Below are 16191 nucleotides of genomic sequence, written 5' to 3' on the forward strand. Positions count from 1 at the left end.
AAACATCATAAACTTTTCAAACAAGCATCGTACACTTTTCAACATACACTTTTCATCATACATCATACAGTTTTCAAACAAACATCATACACTTTTCAAACAAACATCGTACACTTTTCAACATACACTTTTCATCATACACTTTTCATCATACATCATACACTTTTCAAACAAATATCGTACACTTTTCATCATACACTTTTCAAACAAACATCGTACACTTTTCATCATACACTTTTCATCATACACTTTCATCATACACCATACACTCTTCAAACAAACATCGTACACTTTTCATCATACACTTTCCATCATACACTTTTCAAACAAACATCATACACTTTTCATCATACATCATACACTTTTCAAACAAAAATCGTACACTTTTCATCATACACTTTCCATCATACACTTTTCAAACAAACATCGTACACTTTTCATCATACACTTTTCATCATACACCATACACTCTTCAAACAAACATCGTACACTTTTCATCATACACTTTTCATCATACACGTCACAAACAAACATCGTACACTTTTCATCATACACTTTTCATCATACATCATACACATTTCAAACAAACATCGTATACTTTTCAACATACACTTTTCATCATACATCATACACTTTTCAAACAAACATCGTATACTTTTCATCATACATCATACACTTTTCAAACAAGCATCATACACTTTTCATCATACATCATACACTTTTCATCATACATCATACACTTTTCAAACAAACATCGTACACTTTTCATCATACACTTTCCATCATACACTTTTCAAACAAACATCGTACACTTTTCATCATACACTTTTCATCATACACCATACACTCTTCAAACAAACATCGTACACTTTTCATCATACACTTTTCATCATACACCTCACAAACAAACATCGTACACTTTTCATCATACACTTTTCATCATACATCATATACATTTCAAACAAACATCGTATACTTTTCAACATACACTTTTCATCATACATCATACACTTTTCAAACAAACATCGTATACTTTTCAACATACACTTTTCATCATACATCATACACTTTTCAAACAAACATCATACACTTTTCATCATACATCATACACTTTTCAAACAAACATCGTACACTTTTCATCATACACTTTCCATCATACACTTTCCATCATACACTTTTCAAACAAACATCGTACACTTTTCATCATACACTTTTCATCATACACTTTTCATCATACACCATACACTCTTCAAACAAACATCGTACACTTTTCATCATACACTATTCATCATACACGTCACAAACAAACATCGTACACTTTTCATCATACACTTTTCATCATACATCATATACATTTCAAACAAACATCGTATACTTTTCAACATACACTTTTCATCATACATCATACACTTTTCAAACAAACATCGTATACTTTTCAACATACACTTTTCATCATACATCATACACTTTTCAAACAAACATCATATACTTTTCAAACAAACATCATACACTTTTCATCATACATCATACACTTTTCATCCAAACATCATACACTTTTCATCATACATCATACACTTTTCATCATACATCATACACTTTTCATCATACATCATACACTTTTCAAACAAACATCATAAACTTTTCAAACAAACATCGTACACTTTTCAACATACACTTTTCATCATACACTTTTCAAACAAACATCATACACTTTTCAAACAAACATCGTATACTTTTCAACATACACTTTTCATCATACATCATACACATTTCAAACAAACATCGTATACTTTTCAACATACACTTTTCATCATACATCATACACTTTTCAAACAAACATCATACACTTTTCAAACAAACATCATACACTTTTCATCATACATCATACACTTTTCATCATACACTTTTCAAACAAACATCATACACTTTTCATCATACATCATACACTTTTCATCATACATCATACACTTTTCATCATACATCATACACTTTTCAAACAAACATCATAAACTTTTCAAACAAACATCGTACACTTTTCAACATACACTTTTCATCATACACTTTTCAAACAAACATCATACACTTTTCAAACAAACATCGTATACTTTTCAACATACACTTTTCATCATACACTTTTCAAACAAACATCATACACTTTTCAAACAAACATCGTATACTTTTCAACATACACTTTTCATCATACATCATACACTTTTCAAACAAACATCGTACACTTTTCAACATACACTTTTCATCATACATCATACACTTTTCATCATACACTTTTCAACATACACTTTTCTGACTCACTCATTTTCACTCCTCACTTCACCTTCTCTATCTTTTATTTCTCTTTCCTCTCATTTCCCTCAGACAGCCTCCAATTAAATATGATAAAGTCTGAAAAGTCAATGGCCCCTAGTTCCTGGCATTATGGGGTGCGAAAAATCTCTGGTGACATGCCTGTCTCTGCTGCCAACAAGAGGGGGAGAGGGGGTGGGGGGGAGGGGGCTCAGGCATTCGTAGTATCGGTCTCTCCCAAGACCCTTGCCTTTTTGAACCAACGTGACTCTTTTTCAATTCATTTCACGAACATCCGTGGTCTTTCTTCGAATCTTTCCTCTGCTGAACATCATCTAGCAAGCTCCTCTCCTAATATCTTGCTTCTCTCAGAGACCTAATTATCACATGACGTTCTTGTTAATTCTTGTAACATTTCGAACTACAACCTTCACTCACGATTCCGCTTCAAAGGAGGAGTCTGTGTCTACTCCAACATCAACACGCCTGCTGTACGCCTTGTGGACCTCGAATCTCCAAACTTTGATGTCATCTGGCTTAAGATTTATCTCGCGACCATCACTATCTTTCTCTGTTTCACTTACTGCTCTCCCAATTCCACAAACTTTAAAACTTTCTTTGATTATCTTAACTCTTGCCATGAGGCCATTACGTCCGAACACCCTCAAGCAGAATTTCTCTATCTCGGAGACTTCAATGTACACCACAGGGAGTGGCTGAAATTTTCCCACACAGATGTTGGGGGAGTTGTTCAGCTCTTACATTTTCCATTCTTAATGATTTGGAACAAATTATCACCCACCATACCCATATCCCAGATCGGCATGACCACGCTTCCAATACTTTGGATTTATTCTTCACTTTCAATCCGTTGCATTACAACTTCACAATTTCACCTCCAATTGGTTCTTCTGACCACAATCTTATGAACATCACTTTACTTACCACCACTTCCTCTCATCCGACTGCTACGATGAAACGCCAGTATTGGAATTTCAATAGTGTTGTTAGCATTTCATCACAGCCACCTCTTCAAATTCGGATTTGGACAAGACCTCCCAGTGGGGCAAATGTAATCAAGTTAAGTTTAATGCTTCAAAAACTCAATTTCTTCATATATATATATATATATATATACATATATATATATATATATATATATATCTCTCTCTCTCTCTCTCTCTCTCTCTCTCTCTCTCTCTCTCTCTCTCTCTCTCTCTCTCTCTCTCTCTCTCTCTCTCTCTCTCTCTCTCTCTCTCTCTCTCTCTCTCTCTCTCTCTCTCTCTCTCTCTCTCTCTCACACACACACACACACACACACACACACACACACACACACACACACACACACACACACACACACACACACACACACACACACACACACACACACACACACACACACACACACACACACCTCTCAACTCTCCAATCTCTTTTGAAAGCTCAACAATTACACCATGTGATACAATAAACCTACTAGGTATTACTCTAACTTAAAATGTATCCTGGAATCCACACATTACTCAAATAGCTAAGTCTGCCTCGATTAAATTAGGAGTCCAGTTCTGATGTCGAAGATTCTTCTCTGAACAGTTGCTCCAACTATATAAAGGATTGATTCGTCCTTGTATAGAGTACTGCTCTCACATCTGGGGAGGTTACAGCTCCACATACTTACTGGACAGAATTGAATCCAAAGTTATTTGACTTGTCAACTCCACCACTGTGACCTCAAAACTCGACCCACTCAAATTATGCCGCAAAGTCGACTCTCTTTCTCTTTTCTACAGATATTACTTTGGTTTCTGCTCGCAAGAACTTGCTGCTTGTGTACCTCCACCATTAGCGAGACCAAGGAATCCTCGACAAGCCACTACATCACATGATTATTGTGTGGCCATTGGCAACTCAAGAGTGGGCCATTACGATATTTGTTTCATCCCCTCCACTGCCAAATTCTGGAACTCTTTACCTTCTCACACCTTCCCAAATACTTATGACCTTCCCCTTTTCAAAAAGCAGATTGTTTTACTTCCTGAAAACTCTTAGACTATTCTCTCTTTCCTTACTTTTCTATCATTTCAGTTCTTCTATATTTAAGGTTTGGCCTCAATGAGGACTATTTCGTCCGTGACTGAAGCCGTCAACATAAAATATATGGATTCGAGGAAAGAAAGTTGGGGTGGGACAGAAAGGGGGACAGTCCTTTTAATCCTTTTTTAGTCCCTTTTTGTCCTTTTATCCTTTTAAGACCCTTTCGAGCCCAACTCCTGTTGGAATGCATCCTTTGGACCTTGAAACTCCATAGACCCTTAAGACCATTACGATCCCTTCTTCACTTTATACCCATAAAAATGCTTTGATCCATTGACCCTTTAGACCCTTTCAATCTCTGAGTGGTTATACCTTTTAAGACTCTTTAGATGCCTTTAGATTCTTTTAGACCCCTTAGACCCATTAGATGTTAACTACTATTGGAATGTACCCTTTAGACCCCTTATGACCCTTTAAACCTGTATCGGCTATAGACCCATTAGACCTTTACACCCTTTAGGCCCCTTGGAGCTGTCGACCCTTTAGACCTTTTTAGTCACTTTTAAGACCTGTTCAGTCCTTTTAAGACTCTTTCAACACTCTTGACCCCTTTAAACCCTTACACCCTTTAGACCTTCACACCCTTTTATAGACCACATAGACCCTTTAGATCACTTTCGACCCTTTTTACACCCCTTTACAGTCTAAAGGGTTTCAGGGTCCTTTCACTGGACAAGACCGAATGGAACGTTTTTCATCAATTCAGGACCTGCTCATGCAACATCTTTTTCACTGCGCGAATACAATCATGTTATCAGCCCTCTCAGCCCCCACAGGCCCATCATTTTCGAATCAAATTGAAAATCAACTTTATCACTTAATGCACCCCAACTGCGAGCACCCTCCATCGGTACACGAGTGTCTGTCCCACTTGGGACTATTTATTATTTTTATTCACATGTCAGATCGAGCGAGATAGCACACACCTCATATTAATGAGTTTCCTCACAAGGAACTTCAATGCAAGAGGCCACTTTGGCATACCAAATGTGTGCAATGGTTGTCAACCTATGGTTTATCTATTCTCTAACATTTTAAATGCTGAGTGTCACCATTTTTAAAGTCTTCAGTATGACTCGGGTATGTATGTTGTATAAACACCCCCCCCCCTCGGTCCTTCTGTTCAGTATATTGACCATTTATCATTTTAAAAATTTCCGTTGTACCATCAGCCAGAGAAAGCCCTCTGGTGAACACACAACTACGACCAAGTGGGTTATATGGCAATGTGGGTTTGGATGGGCCTTTAGCGAGAGGATTGTCTTATCCCACCTAGAATTTGTCTCTTGTTCACTGCAAATCGATACAAATCTGGAAAAATGTCCTTCTGTAAAGCAATTATCTCAAAACACAAAATTCCATCATAATGGGTTTGGAATTCCCAAGAGGGTCGATTCCAACTGATGGAGTCTTTCGAGGAAAGTGAACATCTTTCAACGTACTGCATGTGGTTTTGTCTGTACAAAAGCCTTATCGGAAACACTTTGTCATGTCATAAGCAATACTTTCATTATCTGATGAGCATTTGATATGATGTTGCTTCACACGAGGCAAAGTGATGGATGTGAACATTTTCTTTTTAAAACATTTAAAAATGACATTGAAAAAGCATCTGCCTTCAGGAATTGGGAATGTTGAAGCTTCAAGGTTTGCTACGCAAGCACCCTGAGATATCTCCCTGGATGGCCAGGCTTTTGTGAATTAGTAAGTGATGTAAGATGTTTTCTGTGCAAGAATGAAATTTCTGAGAGCAATACTGAAATGCATTCATACCCTGAACCAAGCACGACTACCAATTAGTTGCACCTTTTCTTGACAGGTCTGCCAGAACTGGCTGGCCATGCCCGACGTTCGACTGGAGCCGAATTGGGAAGCGATTTGTTATTTGTTCAGAGTTGCTGATGATGTATAACTCAGCAACTCTTGAATGCCCACTATAAAGTAATGCTAGCAGACAGGGTACCCGGCTTAACGTGCATCTGATGGCCGGTGCACTTTCTGATGCAACATCCTGTGGGTGAAACAGCAACTCGACAGTTTATAGTCAGGTCGGGAATCGAACTCAGAGGAGACAGCTCAGAGGCGAGTGCAATGTCGGACCCTGTGAACCCAACACTACGCACGAGATATTATTTCATTTGAAACCAAAAACTAACTTTTGTTTTGTTGAACAGAAACTTCATGTACAGTTCATTGACATACGGGTTTAAAAGTTGCACGGTCGCACGGTTTTTTTGACCCTGAGAGTAGTTCGAGGGATGACAAGGTTAGTAGGGTAGAGAGAAAGAAGAGAGACCGAGAAGATCTCAAATGATGAATAAGATGTCCAGAGTCGAGGGGGAGATTCCAGCCGTTCTTGTGAATAAAGAGGGCGGGGGTCTCTCTCCACGCTCTCTGCCAAACTTGGTGAGGGAGAGACAGAGGGGGAGAGTAAAGGAAAGGGAGGGGAGAGTGAGAGTGAGAGTGAGTTTTCCAGCGGCCGTGGCGCCGAGGCCATGAGCCTGCTGTCAGGTATGGACCCGGCGCCGTCTCTCTACCCCCCGGCGCAACTTCTCTCCTGGGTGTGTCTGTCTCTCCAGGAGCCCCGGAGGTTAACCGCCTTCGAAGCATTCAGGCCAGAACCACAGCCGGACGTGAGTTTCCATATCTCTGCGACCGCTTCGCCTTCTCCTCCCTCCTCTCTCTTCTTCCTCTTCCTCAAATCTCTTCCTGCTTTCGTGCATTTCTTTTCTTTTCTCGTCTTTCTCTCTTAAGCAGTTCGGGGTGTCTCGTCGCCTCCCATCGACTTCCTTTTGTCCTTACTTTTGTGGGGTGGGGGGATTCTGCTTCCCCACGAACTCCCTTCAATTTCTCCAAACGTCATTTATCTCATCTTTCTTTGCTTTTTCTTTTCTTTCTTTCTTCCGAATAACGCTTTTGGTGAGGGTGCCGTTTCGATTGAACATGCGATTAACCCTACCTTCCCCCCCAAGAGTCGGTCATTTTTGCCCGGTCCTTGTAAAATTTGTGGAATTGTGGGAATTGTCCGCCTGCCCTGTCCACGTCTCTCTTTCTTTTTTTCTCCCCTCTTCCTTTTTCGCGAAGTTAGTCGCGTCGTCTCTTGTGCGCGCGGGACCCAGAAAAGTTTCAGAAAGTTTCAGAAAGTTTCAAAAAGTTTTTTTTCAATACACTTTGAGACCTGGTACGAGTTCGGTGAAAGCTTCAGTGAAGACTCAACTTGCTTGTGGCGTCAGTTTCCAGGCCGAGCGGCCTGTCATGGAGCCTGTTAGTTCTTGTGGTCCGAGGGTGAGGGGCACTGCCCCGATATCCACGCCTTGTTTACAAATGGCCACAGGCCTGTCCACAACCTTTGACCCTTTCACTTTTCTTACTGCCACATTCCAGCTCTATTGCTTTTGGTCTCATATAATATACCATAACTTAAAATCATACAATTTGTATCCATTGCACAAACCTGCCCAACGATCGTCTCTAACCATGAGTGGCTGTTACAACAAGGCAATGACAACAACCAAAACAATATTGTACCAAATATGTGTATTTTTCATGCAGAGCAGAGCAAGTTATGAAAAAGTTCGTATTAAGAATGCTCCCAGAACTATAAAGATGAGACACAATTATGTAATGTCATAAGAACGTTTGGATGTGCCTTGCAACAGTGTGATGGCTAATTATAGGCCAAATATATAAAAAGAAACCTTTTAAATTAGCTGTGGGAAACTCAATCGAGTTCCTCCTTTGAAAAGAAAAAAAAAACTTGCTTTGCTCCAAACGTACCTGTCACTCTCATGAGTTTAGATCTAATGAGGAAATAACACACCTAATGATGTATGATGCTCGGTAAATGCAACACCACATTGAGTGTACCTGTCCACGAACCCGATTGTAAATAGTCTGTGCTGATGTCCAGAACAAAGGACAAAGGTGATAATATACCTCGATCGTGAGTATGCTGATATCCCGATTGTCTCTAGATCCCAGTTGTACCCTGATTCCGGTTACACGTGGATCACTGTCACGTCTGCATCCAAGTTGTGCATCGATCCTGGTTACCGGTTATATTGAGATGCCAGTTACACTGAGATCACAGTTATACCAAGATTCCGAGATCCCAGTAATGCATAGATCCTAGTTATAGCTACATTCTGGTGATGTTGAGAGCTTAGTATTACTTAGATCCAATATGTTAGCCCGAAATCACAGTTATGCCGAGATCCCAATTATGCCGAGATCCCAGTTATGCCGAGATCCCAGTTATAGCTACATCTTCTTTATTCTGAGATCTCAGTATACTAAGATCCAATATGTTACCCCGATATCACGATTATGCCTCCATCCCAGTTATGCATAGATCCTAGTCATAGCTACATTCTAGTGATGCTGAGAGCTTCGCATACTTAGATCCAATATGTTAGCCCGAAATCACAGTTATGCTGAGATCCCAATTATGCCGAGATCCCAGTTATGCATAGATCCTAGTTATAGCTACATTCTGGTGATGATGAGAGCTTAAAAAACTTAGATCCAATATGTTAGCCCGAAATCACGGTTATGCCGAGATCCCAATTATGCTGAGATCCCAGTTATAGCTACATCTTCTTGATTCTGAGATCTCAGTATACTAAGATCCAATGTTACCCCGATATCACAGTTATGCCTCCATCCCAGTTATGCCAAGATACCAGTTACACTGAGATCACAGTTATGCTAATATCTCAGTTATATCTGGATCTTCGTTATATCTTGATGATTGTTATATCTTATTCCCAGTTATGCCGAGATTCCTAGATCACGGTTATGCCTAGATATCCGAGTTAATGCCTACATCCTAATTATGCCTTGATCCTACATCCTAGTGGGATAAAACCTGTAAATCTGTGAGGGGGTAGAGCATCACCTGTGGTCAAGGGATTCTCGTCCTGCTTACAGAGGAATTCACGCATTGTGTTCATCCAAGCCCATCCCTCGGTGTACTGCAGGTAAAGCAGAGGGTGGTAGGCTCTTGAAAGAGGAGTCCGAAGTGAAGGCCCGCTGGGCCGGTTACTTTGAGCGGTTGTACCAGGCTGATCCACCAGCTGTTGAGTTGGACGTCAGGGGTGTTACAATCCCTGTGGCTGACCCTCCAATCAACTGTGGTCCACCTTCGCTTGTGGAAACACAGGCTGCGGTGAACTGGTTGAAACGGGGTAAAGCTCCAGGGATATGTGTGTGTGTACGTGTGTGTGAAAAATGCATTGTCAAAGCAACACTGTATTCTCAAAACAGCAGTTATAAAGTCACCACAGGGAGGCTTATGGATTGCAGGGTTATGCACGTGTCTGCATGTGGAAAAGCCGTTAAAAAGGACTCGGTGTGCAGAGCTGATTAATCCCAATTGTGCTGTAGCAGTTACGCAAGATTGAGCCCACTGACAAACCCAGAAGGTTGTGCTCTGAGGAGAGAAGTTTTATGATGGTCCAAGCCAAGTTTCACTTCCTCTTTGACCATGGAACATTTGCCCTGCATTGTTAGTAAACTACTGGTGGGCCCTGTCACACCGCATACACCAGCCATGTTCACTTGTCGTTCTCTGGTCATGGAGTGATTTCCCTACCAACGGACCTGCCCAGAACTCCTGCATGGCATTTCCTCTGTGAGGGAGGTGGGGTAAATATATTTTGTGCCATGGCTAATAATCCCCCTTGTCTGCAGCAGGGGTCAGTAAACCACTTGCACTGTGGCATGGGTACAGGTGGAAATTGTAAGTCATCTGCTTCCTCCCCCCCCCCCTTGCAGGGGGGTATTTATTTTGCAAATCAGAAGAATGCCCATCATACACATGCAAACCTCTTCAATAAGGTATACAGATAGGAGAGTATGACCCTTTACAACAGCATGCATCAGCACACAGGGTGAAGAGAATACACAGATTGCAAAACACAAGATGAATCATCACACTTGGATAAAATGCACATTATTATTGTCAGATCAAGTCAGATTAGATCTGACTTGCTGCAGGTACCATGTAAACTTGTACTAACCTGTTTCCTGGTCAGGTTGTCTGCGACTAAACTGTCTCCCCCACCAGGTTTCCTGGTGAGGAGGGTGTATGATATGGACACCCATCAGGATGAAAACAAAACCTATCAAAGGGCGGAGGAGCTCCTTCTGAGCCAACGACAATCGATATCTAGTGCCCAACTGTATCTGCGGACGTCCTATTGCAGTTGGGTTACTTTTTATTTGGAGGTTGAGAGCAGGACTTGCACTCCGGCCACCGTAAAACCCTTCACTCAGCAAAACACAAGAAAAACGCAAAGATAATTGAAAACCCACTCTGTGGGAGTACCTCCTATGCAGCTGCCCTCTGCAGGGCAGTTCACCAGATGATGGGATTGGGGCAAAGCCTTCAGGACCCCCACTCTTTGATTATGGGAGGAAAAGCATGGAGTAACCTTCCTGGGTCAGATTGTCGTCGTGTGTGTCGGGGTGGTGCTGAGGTATCGTCCAACAGATGGTGGTCTCCTTCGGTTAACCTGAGGCGGTCCCTTCGGGTGAGTACCTGGAATGTCCTATCCCAAAGGGAGGATGATCAACCGTCTTTGTGATCATCTGAGCTCAAGCGTTTGAACATCGGTATTGCAGCACTCTCTGAGGTTCGGAGATCGGATAGTGGTGAAATCATGGTGGGTGGTTCCACCAACTATTGATCTGGTCGCTCTGATAGTAACCATGCCCAACGAGTTGCTGTAGCTTTGTCCCAATAAGCTGACTCCAATGATAATTGAGGTAACACCGGTCAACAAGCATATCATGAGACTTAGGATTCGTCACTCCTTTGGTGTCATTTCCCTGGACTTTGTGTATGCTCCGACTGAGGTGAGTGATGCCACTGTGAAGGACACATTCTATGCCACGCTGGAGTCTGTGGTTGATCAGTGCAACAGAAGAGATACTCTTCTCGTCTTGGGGGATTTCAATGCATCGACTGTTATTGATAGAGATGGTTATGAGACACGTGTTAGTCCCCATGGGTCTGGAACTGTGAACCAGAATAGCACTGAGTTCCTCGACTTTGCAAGAAGTCATGGACTTAGGGTGGCTGGTCAATGCTTTCAGCACCTCCCGACTCATCACTGGGCTTGGAATTCAAATGCTGGTGGTGTGGCAAAGGAAATTGACCATTGATGGTCACTGGAGGATGATCCAGAACTGTAGGGTCTACCGGAGCGCTCAGTTCCTCGATATCGACTACAGGCTTGTGGTAGCAACTCTGAAGCTGCAGCGTAAATCCAGGAGAATGGTACCATCCCAGCCTAGGCTGAATGTTGGCAAGATCAAGGATGAGAGGGTAGTTGAGGAGTTTGCGAAAAGGCTGAGTGGGTATTGTGTCTGGGTGCTTTGGCAAACCTGAAGAGTTGTGGATTGCCTCCAAGACCACCATCCTTCATGTTACCGATGAATGTCTTGGAACTCACCGTAGGGCGAAGAAGAATTTTGTCCCTAAACGTGCACTGGATACTATTGACTAGAGTCGCAGGGCCAGGCTTAATGGCAGAAGTGAGCTCTTCAGGGAGTTGAGGCGTAAAACTGTATGTGCCTTGAGGGTGGACAAGGAGGCCTATGTGCGAGGAATCTGTGAGGGGGTAGAGCATCACCTGTGGTCAAGTGATTCTCGTCCTGCTTACAGGGGAATTGACGCATTGCGTTCCTCCAAGCCCATCCCTCAGTATACTGCAGTTAGAGGGGAGGGTGGTGGGCTCTTGACCGAGTCCGAAGTGAAGGCCCACTGGGCCGGTTACTTTGAGCGGCTATACCAGGCTGATTCACCAGCTGTTGAGTTAGATGTCACTGTTACAATCCCTATTTCTGACCCTCCAATCAACTGTGATCCACCTTTGTTTGTGGAAACACAGGCTGGAAACTGTGTTTGGAAACGTTTGTGGAAACTTCTCAAGGCTGCTCGAAATGCTGCTCTCATGTCTGCAATCGTGACTGAGGGGTGACGCTGCTCTCAGTGCCGGGCAAGTTCTTTGCTCGGATAATTCTTGATAGGGTTCTCCACCATCTGCTTGAGCACCAGTGCCCAATGTAGTCAGGCTTTACACCAAAGAGGTCAACGATTGACCGTATCCTTTCCCTTCGGGTCCTCACTGAACACAGATGAGGGTTTTGGCAGGGGATGCTTTACAGCCTATGTTGATCTCGGCAAAATGTTTGATTCAGTGAATCGGGATGCCCTCTGGAGGATTCTTGGTCTTCTTGAGGTGCCACCAAAATGAATCAATTTGATGTCAATTTGATCAATCAACTATATTCTGACACTGAGAGTGCTGTGAGATGTGGTGATATCATCTCTGACTTATTATCCCCCGCCAACCAACAAAGTTGGCGGGGTATATAGAAATGGGTTCCGTCCGTCCGTCATTACTGGAGTTCGTCAGGTGTGTGTACTGGCCCCAACAACACTGGATTTTGGGGAGGATATCAGAGAGATCAAGCTGCGGTGCATCGTTTGGGAATGTCAAGATTTCTGACCTTGATTTCGCAGATTATGCAGTCATCTTTGTGGAAACTTTGGATATCTTTTTGGGGGCACTCGAAGTTCTGAATGAGGAGTCAGAGCCGCTGGGATTACGGGTTTCCTGGGTCAAAACTAAGATCAATAGATGTCTGGGTCGGGTCTGGGGACTTGTGGATTCACTGGATCACAGGGTGTGGCACTGTCGTAACCTGTGCAGGATGACGAAAGTCCCGAGTCTTCAAGTCCTTGGTGCTTCGAGTCTTGCTCTATGGATGTGAGACTTGGATTCTGACCAGGGATCTGAGTCTTAATTCCTTTGGTACCAGGTCTCTTCGGAGAATCCTTGTCTATCGCTGGTCGGACCTTGCGTCCAACGAGCGGTTGCTGAGAGAGACTCAAATGAGATTTGTTACTGGCATAGTCGGTGAGCGTCAACTGTAGCTGTACGGACATGTGGCTCATTTTCCTGACGCTGATACTGCTCACCAGATTCTCTCAGCGAGGGAGTCTCGTGAGTGGAGGAGGCCAATGGGCCGACCATGTACCTCGTGGTTGCAGCAGGTTGATCGGCTTCTCAAGGAGATGGGGATGGGCCAGGAATCTGCCTGGGGGATGGCCAGACGGAGGCCCCTGGAGTACCGGCGGAAAGTGGACGCAGCGACTCACTGCTCCGATGTGCACATGCGCGCGCGCGCGCGCACACACACACACACACACACACACACACACACACACACACACACACACACACACACACACACACACACACACACACACACACACACACACACACACACACACACACACTACATCCTCTCCTGTCCCTTCGGGAATGGGCAAAACGAATAATGAGGTTCATCGCCCGATAAGCCTTCCCTCATGATTTCACCCCTGTCTGTCTGTTTGTGAACAGGATATCTAAAAAAGTTATGGACGGATTCGGCCCAAACTTGGTGGGCAGGTTTGGATGTAACAAGGAAGAATTGATTCGATTTTGCTGAAGATCGAAATCCGGATCCGAGAATTTTTTAAGTAATTTTTTGCCATTAAGTGATCGGGCTAAAACGATATATAACATGATATCTGAAGAAGTTATGGACGGATTCGAACGAAGCTTGGTGGGTGAGTTGGTTCGGTGACGAGAACAAGCCGATTAAATTTCAGGTCCGAATCCAGATCCGGTCTGTCAGTGGGATACAAAACATAAACTAATCAGCCTGGCAGAGGTATGTTCTCTACCGAGTGACCATTTTCTTTTTAACTACCGGGTTATAGAAAAATTGGGCGGGGGCATTTAAAACCCATGTTTTTTTTACCTTGCAAAGGCCTGATTTGTGCATGCAACACAATGTGAAAGCAGTTGCAAATTCAAAACTAAACCGTCAGTCCTTAACAGTCCTCTAACCAGAGGGGGAGTGGTGGGGGAGCAGGGGAATAGGGGAGGGGTTGAAGAGAGAGAGAGGAAGGGGGGTGGAAGACAGAGGGACAAGGGTGGGAGAGAGAGGGAGAGGGGTGGGAGAGAGAGGGAGAGGGGTGGGAGAGAGAGGGAGAGGGGGAGAGTGGTGGGAGAGAGAGGGAGAGTGGTGGGAGAGAGAGGGAGAGGGGTGAGAGAGGGAGAGGGGTTTGAGAGAAAGAGGAAGGGGAGAGAGGAGTGAGGAGGTGTGGGGGACCCGAGGGGCGTGAGGAAGGGGAAAGGAGTGAGGAATGCGGGGTGGGGCGTGTGATGCCTCACCAAACATCGCTATGCACTCCGTGAGGGGGTGGGGTGGGAACGAGGAGGATGGGAGATGGAGGAGGGTGGAAGTGGGGAGGAGGAGGGGGTTTGGGAGGAAGTCAGCATATGAGGAGAAGGGAAGGCAGCATGAGGAGAAGAGAATGCGGTGTGTTATTGACATATTATATTGGCACTTTCCTATTTCCCCCTGCTTTTCAACTGGACTCTTCATTAATCTTCTTCACTTAATTTGCAAAGTCAAATTATGTTTTTCCTCCCCTGTACAAAATCATTTATAAACATTGAGTTGACTTGTTTATTCTCTCAAAATGTTTTTGTTATGTATGTGAAAGTATCTTGTTGGGGCACATAGGGCATGGTTATGGCATCGTCAGGATCAGTCAACAAGGGTATAACCTGGAAGGTCAGTTGGATTGAGATACTAGTTAGGTCATGGTGTTTGTGCTGATGCTTTAATAAATTTGTTTTGGTTGTAAAAACTGCCCCTGGAAGTCCAGCTGAGAGGCTGTTCTGCACTCCAAAAGGCAAGGAATCTAGGCCTGTTATAGGCTGGCATGGGATCTTTTATATTTCTGCTCCCAGTGCTAAACAGTTATGATTAGTTAATGAGAATAAATGGCAACATCAGCTAACATAGTTGAAAGACACGATCAACATTGACTTCATAGATTTTATTCATTTTTTGATAATGTTGATGTTTTTATTTTTTTTAAAGAACAATTTTATGCATTTCTTTTAGAAATGGAACTCACACGCCAGTTGGCTAAATATTGGCTGAAAGTCATCCTCAGATTTGCAAGTACCAATTCATCATTATAGTTGATGTTAGCACAAGTGAGATAGATTGAAGTCATTATTCATGTTCATATTGCTCCATTTTGGACTCGTAAGTACGTGAAAAGTGTAACCAAATGTCACATCCATTACAGGACTTTGTCTATCCCTAGGACTTGAGCGAGTGGAAAGCAATGAAGAATTTTATCATAAATCTCTCATGTGACTGGAGTCTCCCAAGATGAGGGGTATCATATATATGTGGTTCGTTTCCCAAATAACCCTTCCAGTGTATTACAAGCTGTTAAATATATACAATTGTCATGTGGGTGATAAGAAACTAACCGGTAACTGATTTCCTCAGCTCTATTTCCTGCCTTCCCTTCTTTCTATGCTTTCTCTTTCTGCACTTGCCTGTCTACTCTTCATTCTCTCCTGCTGGAGTTTTTGTTTTTGTTTTCTACCATGTATATTCTGTACTGAATCCTGGATCCCTTTCCTTAGCCAGCAGCATCTCCATACACATCCACCGGTGGGCTCATGGATGGTTTGGCAGTGTTGAGTGAGCACTTTGCCGACCTTTCCCTTTCTCTGGAGCCACGAAAACCTGCGAAACGACCACCACCCAACTACCTCTGTCATCTCTGTTTCACAAAAGGCCATTACATTCGCGATTGTCCACAGGTCGGTCTCTCTTTCTTGCCAAATTTAAATATGCTCTTAAGTCCATCTTCTACATATATCTGTTGTATTTATGGTATTCTGGGCTATATGGCAGCAC

The 16191-nt window shown here is 43.1% G+C and overlaps 1 protein-coding gene across 5 annotated transcripts in view; it reads left to right on the forward strand.

Annotated features, from left to right (window-relative positions):
• The first annotated feature begins 6802 nt into the window (after positions 1-6802).
• ZCCHC24 (zinc finger CCHC-type containing 24) overlaps positions 6803-16191 on the forward strand; it is a 59864-nt gene continuing 50475 nt past the window's right edge. For 3 of the 5 annotated variants that reach the window (XM_085882969.1, XM_085882970.1, XM_085882971.1), the window contains exons 1-2: positions 6803-7031; positions 15915-16094. In XM_085882969.1, the coding sequence (XP_085739095.1) occupies positions 6894-7031; positions 15915-16094 (318 nt within the window). In that variant the 5' untranslated portion in view covers positions 6803-6893. The remainder of the gene's footprint in view (positions 7032-15914; positions 16095-16191) is intronic. The other 2 variants (XM_085882973.1, XM_085882972.1) reach the window with 2 other exon arrangements.

The sequence above is a fragment of the Eptatretus burgeri genome, chromosome 5 (genome assembly GCF_056783735.1).
Source record: "Eptatretus burgeri isolate ZD-2024b chromosome 5, Ebu_testis_v1, whole genome shotgun sequence".
NCBI classification, from domain to species: domain Eukaryota; kingdom Metazoa; phylum Chordata; class Myxini; order Myxiniformes; family Myxinidae; genus Eptatretus; species Eptatretus burgeri.